The sequence below is a fragment of the Buceros rhinoceros genome, unplaced genomic scaffold, assembly GCF_000710305.1.
Source record: "Buceros rhinoceros silvestris isolate BGI_N320 unplaced genomic scaffold, ASM71030v1 scaffold30697, whole genome shotgun sequence".
Classification (NCBI taxonomy): Eukaryota; Metazoa; Chordata; class Aves; order Bucerotiformes; family Bucerotidae; genus Buceros; species Buceros rhinoceros.
In genome coordinates this window covers 2,418-10,579 of record NW_010422248.1, presented here as the reverse complement: position 1 = coordinate 10,579, position 8,162 = coordinate 2,418, and the positions used below count along the sequence as shown (strand labels likewise).

General features: G+C 50.7%; 1 protein-coding gene across 1 annotated transcript; it reads left to right on the top strand.

The window, feature by feature from the left end:
- The first annotated feature begins 1,359 nt into the window (after positions 1–1,359).
- LOC104496799 (dyslexia-associated protein KIAA0319-like protein) lies at positions 1,360–5,459 on the top strand. The gene is made up of 5 exons (XM_010139965.1): positions 1,360–1,498; positions 2,380–2,502; positions 3,025–3,115; positions 3,454–3,545; positions 5,249–5,459. Exons 1-5 carry the CDS (start codon positions 1,363–1,365, stop codon positions 5,434–5,436), a joined length of 630 nt encoding a protein of 209 aa, XP_010138267.1. The 5' UTR covers positions 1,360–1,362; the 3' UTR covers positions 5,437–5,459.
- Positions 5,460–8,162: the final 2,703 nt, after the last annotated feature.

Genomic DNA, 8,162 nt, shown 5'->3' with positions numbered 1-8,162 from the left:
GCGCGAAAATCGAACAGACCCGCAAAAACTTCTAGCCAATGAGGATGCTGCTAATGTTACCTGGCAGGGAATAATACTATTGGTTAGTTTAAAGGAAACCTCTCCTAAAAAGGAGATGTTTGCTAACCTACCACAGGTGCTATTCTGTTTACGATGCGAGTGGCACGGCAACAAGCTTATCAAGAGCAGAGTGGTGATCTTTTGAAATAAGTGCAATATTGCACTGATTTTTTACTAAAAATAGAGTAGTTTTTAAGGTAGATAAAGCACTGAAGAAGCTTAAAGTCGTGTGGCAAGTCAGCAATAAATCTGCACTTCCGCCTCCCACTTCCCCACGTTCAGTAACGTATCGATTCCTTCGTGTCCACGTTGCCTGCTCTAGCGGTAAAATCAGGATTTATTGTCTGTGCAAACCTGGAGAGCTCAGAACAGAAGAGCCAGCACTTTCCGCTGTAATGTTACCTTATCTCTGGCATGACCAGGCCCGTTGCCACTGTTCTTCACTAAGGCAAGCGAGGGATTCTCGTAATTAATGCTTCATCTGTTTCTGTGTTTACTAAGGAGACAGAGAAGTGGAAAGTGTTACAAAAGAGCAGAGGTTGTTTTCTGACAGATGGTTTTGAGATCCCATTTTTGCCTCAACTATCACAGTAACTATTACTGTTTAAAAAAGATCTTTTTCACCCAGCTGCTGTTTTTCCCACATACTCTGTGGGCTTCACTAACAGCCTGTTGACCCCTGAGCTCTGTGGTAATAACAAATCTGAAACCCCCATGGCTCGTTTTGTGGATGTGAAGGAGACGCAGGGCTCTGCAGGAATAGCACGCCCAGTGGAGCAAGTTCTTCTGTCGTAAAGGCAGATAAGGCAATAAAAGCTGTAGGATACAGCAGTGTCCTCTACATCAGGGCTTGTGTCTGGCTGTAATGTTTTGCACATTCAAACTGAGCTTTGCGAAAGGCTGTGACCCTTCACTGCCTTCTCTGTGCTGAGCACTTCAGTGAGCCCCCGAGTTCCGTGTGTAGTAAGGTCTAAGGATCCCACAGTGAGAGGGGAGATGATGAAAATTGTTTGGGGGTTTGTGTGCTTGGCATGGACATGCAAAAATGTACTTGATCAGGAAACTCCAGAACAGCCCAGCCCTAGCTTTGAAAATATGATGTTCCAGAGGTGTCCCAGAGGGTTTTCTGCTGTATGACCAGGTCTACCGTTACTGCTTTCAAGATGGAGCCAGAAGTCTGGTGTTCAGCTAAATTTGGGGTTCTGAAGAAGTCCCTCTAATGACAGGCTGGGGAGAAGGGCTCTCTACCCGACATTTGGAGAAGCAGCAGATAATCGTTCTTGTCTGACTTGCAGCACGAAGATGGTGTTTTTTGTACAGAACCAGCCTCCCCATCAGATATTCAAAGGACGAGAGGTGGCCTGGACACTAAAAAATGAGCTACGGAAACAGCAGTCAGACTTCCTCATCTTCCGGGCGCTGGAGATCAACACAGTCAGTAAGTAGGAGTCACTGTGGTACACGCTGTCTCTTCCCTTCTCCTTGGGTGTCCCCCCGAGTAAAGACCTTCGTGTGTGTGAAAACCACCAGCCTGTGCACATGAACACTCACTCCAGTATGTTAGTAAATGGGGAACAGAAAAGTAATCCCTTAGGCTACAGGTTAATTGGTGAATCACCGGTTGGTTCTGTCAGTTCACTGCTCAGCTTCAAACAAACATTGCTGGGGAGATGAGAATTCACACGATTGAAAGCAGATTGGCCCTTACAAAATTAAAAAAAGGTGTTGATGGAATGCAGCCATCGGCACACGTGTCACCCTGCCAGCAGCAACCTGCAGCCCGGCAGCTGTGAACACGCTTGTTTCCACTGCAGCGTAGACCTCGGGCTGAAGGCAGTCTTCACCTTCTGTCTTTTTTTTTTTACAGCTTTACGCTAGCGTGCGTTTTATGAGCTGCATCCTGTGAGGATTGTCCGCTGATCAGTTAGATGTTTTAAACTAGAATTATTTTCATTATTTTTATGACTTCCCAGTCTCAGGATTTCGTGGCATTCCAAAGCTATTCGGTTTGGTCTCTTTAAAGAATCTTGTTGTTTCTTGTCCCTCTCACAGGCTGGGTTTGAATTTGAAAATCAAAACCTTATTTAAAAACATGTACTTAATATACAAATTCCATAACTTCTATATCAAAATCATGTTTTATTAGCTAAAACTTTCTCAGGCTGTTGTGTGTTAGGTTGTTAGTGGCGGGGGATGGTTTAGCTTGGCACGGTGACAGCTGCGCTACGGATGAACCAGATCCAAGGCAAGGCCTGCAGGGGTTGAACTCTGCCGTCCTGTGCGAGTCGTTTAGTTCACCTTGCTGGTTTTGGTCCCCAGCGTGTCAGCTGAACTGCTCTGAGCACGGACGCTGCAACTCCTTCACCAAGCGCTGCGTCTGTGATCCGTTCTGGATGGAGAACTTCATCAGGGTGCAGATGGGGGACGGCGAGAGCAACTGCGGTACGTGCAACCTGCCTGGGACTGTTCACCTTCGGAAAGCGAACAGTGTGTGAAACGCAGGGTAGGCAGAGGAGCAGGTACCTGCTTTCTCCAGGATCTCTGACGTGATGCTCACACCAGGGGATAGTCCCTGCCCCGTTCTCGCTACACACACCTTGAGGGCAGACAGTGTTTGATGGGGCAGCCTCTCCTTCTTGGTGACTGCTCACTATGTGTTGAGCCCATTCTTAGGGTATAAATCACCGTTCTCTGTCGTGCCCCTTCAGAGGCTGTCATGCCATGGGAAAGCAAATCACAAAAACCAACACACGCTGCAAAACACCCATGTGCAGCGAGCCCGCGCTCTGGGTCTCAGCCTCTGGCTTCAGTAGGTGTGTTAGTGGTGCTGTCGGTGAAGGACACTCTAAGTCCTGCGAAGGGTCAGGCCTTCCTGGTTTTCCGCACGAGAACAGTCGTCTGAAGCGCACAGTCAACTGTCTGAGGTGCCAAACCATCTTTGTCTCTGGGGTGTTTTGCTTTCAGAGTGGAGCGTGCTGTACGTGATCATTGCATCTTTTGTCATCGTGGTGGCCCTGGGAATCTTATCCTGGATGGTGATCTGCTGTTGCAAGAGGTGGGACTGAGGCTGTAACCCCTGCTGTATCAGTGCTTCAGAGCCAAGTAGCTGCATCAGGAGGTGAAAGATCCAAACCCCTCATCCCAGCAGGTCATCTGGGATGTTCATTTTGTCACTCCATGTTTCAAGTGGAAGTCCTAGAACTTTGGGTTCAGTTAGGAAGCAAGATTTGGATTAGCCTGTAAAAGTACAACTAAAGTGATGTTTTAATGTTTTGCTGAGTGATACATACGTAATCTGAAAGAAGCAAGTGCTCTAGCTTTGAAGCTCAGTCATTTTTTCTTATGGCTCTTTCAGAAATGGCCAGTCTCTTAATTCCTTTTCTTTCCCTCTAGACGAAAAGGAAAATCCAAAAGAAAAAGCAAATACAAGATTTTGGATGCAACGGATCAAGAAAGCCTGGAGTTAAAACCAAATCCCAAAGCAGGTAAAGCACGGGAGGGAAGAGCTCAGTGTCTCCAGAGTGCTGACTAAGAACACTCTTCCTCAGCGGACTTAATCGCAGGGTGTAGTGAACGTGTCATTAGGCACTGACAGGGGAGTCTCACGAGATGTGAGAGCTTGTTTCAAGTCTGCACACATACAGGGTGGTTGGTGAGGTTACCTGGCTCCTTGGTTAGAAGTTGGGGCTGAAACTGGCCTGGTCCTGGTCTCCACATCACCGAAGCAGTAAGGGGTGTGTGTAAGCTGTGCAGACCGGCCTGGGCCAGGATGTCCAAATGGGGTTTGACTATAACTCCTCTTGCCCTGGAGTTGTCCCCTGAGTTCTGGTAATTTGCTTCTTGCCAATATGCAATTCCTTGGCCATGCAAAGGGTGAATTCAGTGTCACTGAGCGTTTCACTGAACTGATCGACTTTGGCCCAGTCTAGTCATTGTTCTTAGCATTGTCCTGTCCGCGCTGCTGTCCTAGAGCGCCTGTCAGGTGCTTCACGACGATCATTGAGATGGGTGGAGGATTTTTGCTGTGATTGTATCTGGTAGCTGAACCGAGCCATGGTCACCTGCCGGCTGACAGAGGTGGGGACAGTGGGAAAGTACGTGCAAAGCGCAGCCCCACCGAGCACTGGGAGCCCCTCACCTGCTGAAAGACACGTTTTGGATCTGAGTGTGGGTCCTGGCTTTGTTCAGAGGAGAGGTTACTTTAACTGTGCATGGAAACCAGTCCGTGATCCTTGTTTGTGAGAGGAAAAGAGCTGCTGCTCCTGGTACTACCCTGTGTACCGGTGTCCAGTGTGGTGCCCAGCTCCTGACCGCAGTGGTGGAGGACATTGCAGCGACAGAGCTAAGCTGAGCAGGCAGCTCCTCTGAGACCTGGGCTGTCCCAGCTGCACGGATACCGATACCCTCAAGGGTGTGGTTTCCTCCCTGAGCACCCGGCTGCTTTAACCTGACCGTCTGTCACCTCGCACAGAAGCCCCTCTGTTAAATAAAGGCCTCGCTGTGCAGTCGGTAGCAAACGTGCCTCAGCCGTTGCTCTCTGGTAGCTGAACTCCTCTCGCTTCTTCCGAGGCTGGCTGCTGACTACAGTCTTTTTCTCTGCTAGATACGTCCAGAGGCAACTCTGCTAATAGAGGAAATGTTGCATTTCTCCATTAAGGAAAAGCTAAATTTAAATATTTTCTCTGCTGACAATATTGGTTAATGTCTCTCTCCCTGTGCATTGATCTAAATCCAGCCCGATAATTTATCTCTCCTCCCTTGCAGGTGAGAGCAGCAGAGATGACAGTAGGGAGGGTGTGAGAAGGCAGTGGTCTTCCCTCACACACCTGCATGTTCTCTTTCCTACAGCCCTTAGCCCTGGGAGAGCTTTCCAGGCGCTGCCCAGAGCAAGGTCAGGGAGACAAAGCTGCCAGCTACACTCACAGCCCCCTGGTAATGTAATTTGCTTTCCTACCAGTTTGTTGAGCTTTGCACTATCTCCAAGTGTCACTGTGACCTCTGTCATGTCAGAGTATCCAAAACAAGGTTACTCTGGCTTCTGCGTTTGAGGGAGTGAGTGAAAGGAAAGTCTGATTAGGTGCCCCTCTGACAGGACAGGCAAAGGAAGCTTAAAGAGGGGATGGAGCAAGGTCAGGCTGTTGACCAGTGCTAGAAGTGTTTCTAACCTGGGGATCTCTCTCCTTCAAAGGCAGCAGACAGAAAGCCCAGGTCCTCAACACTAGCCTGATGCACTCCGAGTCTGAACTGGACAGTGACGAAGCCATCTTCACGTGGCCTGACCGTGAGAAAGGGAAACTGCTGCGTAGCCAGAATGGCTCCTTACGCAACGGCCAAGTGATGCTCAAACCCAAGAACCAGAGGGAGGAAATCCTATAGCTCCCCTCAGGCTTTGCCAGAGCGCAGTGGGCAAGGCCATCCTATCCTCATCCTCCCAGGGTTTCTGGGGGCCGGTTTGATTAGGACAGCGCTGCTAACTCCTTTCACAGAAAATAACTTCGGGTTTTGTGGGTTTCTTTTTAGTTAAAACTGGTTGTACTTGAATTTGAACTTCAAGGGAAATCAGAGGGAGGAGAAGGCAACTGTGAACCCCAGGCAAAATGTCAGGAAAGGACAGAGCTGGCATCTGGAGAGCGGTGGGACAGAACCACTTGAAGCAACTGTGAATGTGCAGGAATCCTTGCCCGCCTCAGACTGCAGTGGAGGAGACACCCGTGGACTTGCAGCTCACTGCCTGGGGAGCTCTTTGGAGAAGGAAGGTCAAGGCCATGCCGTGCTTTGAGCGGTCCTCTGAGCTCCCTTCAGGCTGCAGTAGCTACCACGGGCTGCTCCTGCTGCCGAACAGCTTTGTTCTCTAACTCCCACCTTCCCTAATGGTTTAGGCACTGGTTTCACGTCAGCTTGTCCTTTCACGTGCACTTGGCTGCTTTTAGAGTGTAGGGGAGGGGGAACCTGAACACGACGGTCACACTCCATCAGCTCGCAGGCAGGAGAGGGTTTAGTAGCTGTTCTAAATTACTGTCAGGCTTTTCTCACCGGGGTGTTGGTGACACGGTGCCTGTTCAGAGTGAAGAGCTGACCTGTCTGTGGTGACTGGCTAGGCTAGAGCCCCCCCCCTCCTGCAGGGTACCAGAGCTGGGAAGGGGACACCCACCCTCGGTACCAGTCTGGCTTAATTCGAAAGCTGTGAGATGTTGTCCAGTGTCCCCAGCACCTTCTGTTGGTCTCCCAGTCGTGTGTGAGTCCAGCCATTAACCATATCGCAGCTATGAAACACTGTACACTGTGGGTTTGGGGGGGCTGGTTTTCTGTTTTTTCTCCTTAAAATTTGCACAGCCCAGTCAAAGGGGGGTTGATTTCTTCGGTTCCCAGCTGGCAGCTTGGTGGCTCATGTCCCGGCTGAAGAGCCCCAGGTGCTCCTCACACAGTGCAAGGGGTACCCTGGGTATCCTTTAGTGGCTGGAGAAGGGAGCTCTGGGTACCCAAGGGCATCGCCCAGTGAGCGCCGCAGCAAGTGGCTGCCTGTCTCTGCTGCCAGGGCTCTGTGGGGCAGGAGGGGTCCTGCACGTGCCTGCTCCTCGGTCTCACCAAGCTGCTCTTTGTGAGCTGCACCCCTGGCCTCAGGCAGAGCTCAGCCTCCTGCTGCCATGAGGGATGCCGCTGCTCCTCTCTGGATGGGTGGGCACTTTATTGCCTTTCTTTGTGTTTAATTTAAAAACTGGAGATTTGTTTAATTGGCTTTTTTGGTTTTTGAGCTATGAAAGCCAAAAGGCTTTAACTTCCTCGGTTGTATTTATATTGCTGCACTACTGATTTGTGTTGAGCTAGATGAAGATTAAACACTATTGAACGCGAGGGGGAACGTTCCCTCGCTGAATGTAGTCATGGCTGCTGCTGAGTTTGTTTCTCTGGGCGATGGGCTGCCTTCCTCAGTCGCCAGCGCTGGAGCCCGCTGCTCCCCCGGGTGCTGAGGCCTCGTGCCCTGCCGGCTCAGCCAGGCTCAGGACTTGCCTGCGTCATGGCCCGGGCCACGTTACACCTCGTCTGGCTGGTGCTCGGAGCCAGGCTTCCCCTTCCTGGGCTGCTCCTGCGCCCATTCTCCCAGCGGCTCCTTCCCTCCCGGCCCGTCTGGGACCACACACGGGGACGAGGGCTACAGCCACTGCTGCCAGCTGTACGACAGCCAGACACTTAACTCCTGGAGCACACAGCACCCTCTGATGTGTTTCCCTTTGTTTGGACCGAAGATGGACACAAACGATGAGGAAAGGAGGTTTTGAAGCTGGAGGGCTAGATCCTGAGATGGTGCTGTTACAGAGGAGCTTTGGACTCTGATTCTGGTCCTTGGCTTGTGCGTTTTGAACCTCTTGCTCCTGCCTGTCCCCCCCAGATCAGGTCGGGGCTGGGTGTGGTGTTGGCGAGGAGAGGCAGCAACAGAAGGCAGCAACCTGGCTGCTTGTTACAGGAGAGGGAATTGAAATCTGTGCAGCTGTTCCTCCACTCCGAGCTGCTTTTCTTCATCCTGCTGGAGACACTGCTACCAGTTACCTGGGTGTGGAAGCTAAAAGCAGAGAAGGAGGATTTTGTTTTCCTTTAACATTCTCAGACACTGGTGCAGAGGTTTGAGGCAGATGCTGCCTTTGAGTTTTTAAGTAGTTTGCTCTTAATTCTTCGTTCTGCTGTCGCAGGGGCTGCCCAACCTGTTGGAACTTCGGCTGAACAGTTTGTTGATTACTTGGATCAAAAGTAATTTTTTTAAAGAAAATGTTTCTTGCAAAACAACAGGGAGAATGTTTCGGTGCTGCTCAGCTTGCTGCTTTCTCCAGTCTCAGCTGTCATCATCATGGCTTGGCTTCGCGAGCGAAGATCTGGGAAGGGCTTTTCCCACGCTCACTGCAAGCGATGAGTGCACCCTTCGGGCCTGCGCGGTGGATTTTTTAGGTGAGGCGCAGCGTGCGCGGAACTGGCTCCACCCTTTACACCTGAGGTTCATCTGCCAGGGCCTAGCGAGCTTGGATGGTGACAGCGAAGTCCTCGGGTCGTAGGTTTGGTTAGAGTGTCCTTCTCTTAGGTGGATGAGCCTTACAAGGCTAAACGAGCTCCAT

Excerpts from the sequence above, each read along its gene's own strand:
- LOC104496799 (XM_010139965.1), top strand. The coding sequence starts at position 1,363 with ATGGTGTTTTTTGTACAGAACCAGCCTCCCCATCAGATATTCAAAGGA. Across the intron at positions 1,499-2,379 it reads GCTGGAGATCAACACAGTCA|CGTGTCAGCTGAACTGCTCT; the intron begins GTAAGTAGGAGT and ends TTTGGTCCCCAG. Across the intron at positions 3,546-5,248 it reads AAAACCAAATCCCAAAGCAG|GCAGCAGACAGAAAGCCCAG; the intron begins GTAAAGCACGGG and ends TCTCCTTCAAAG.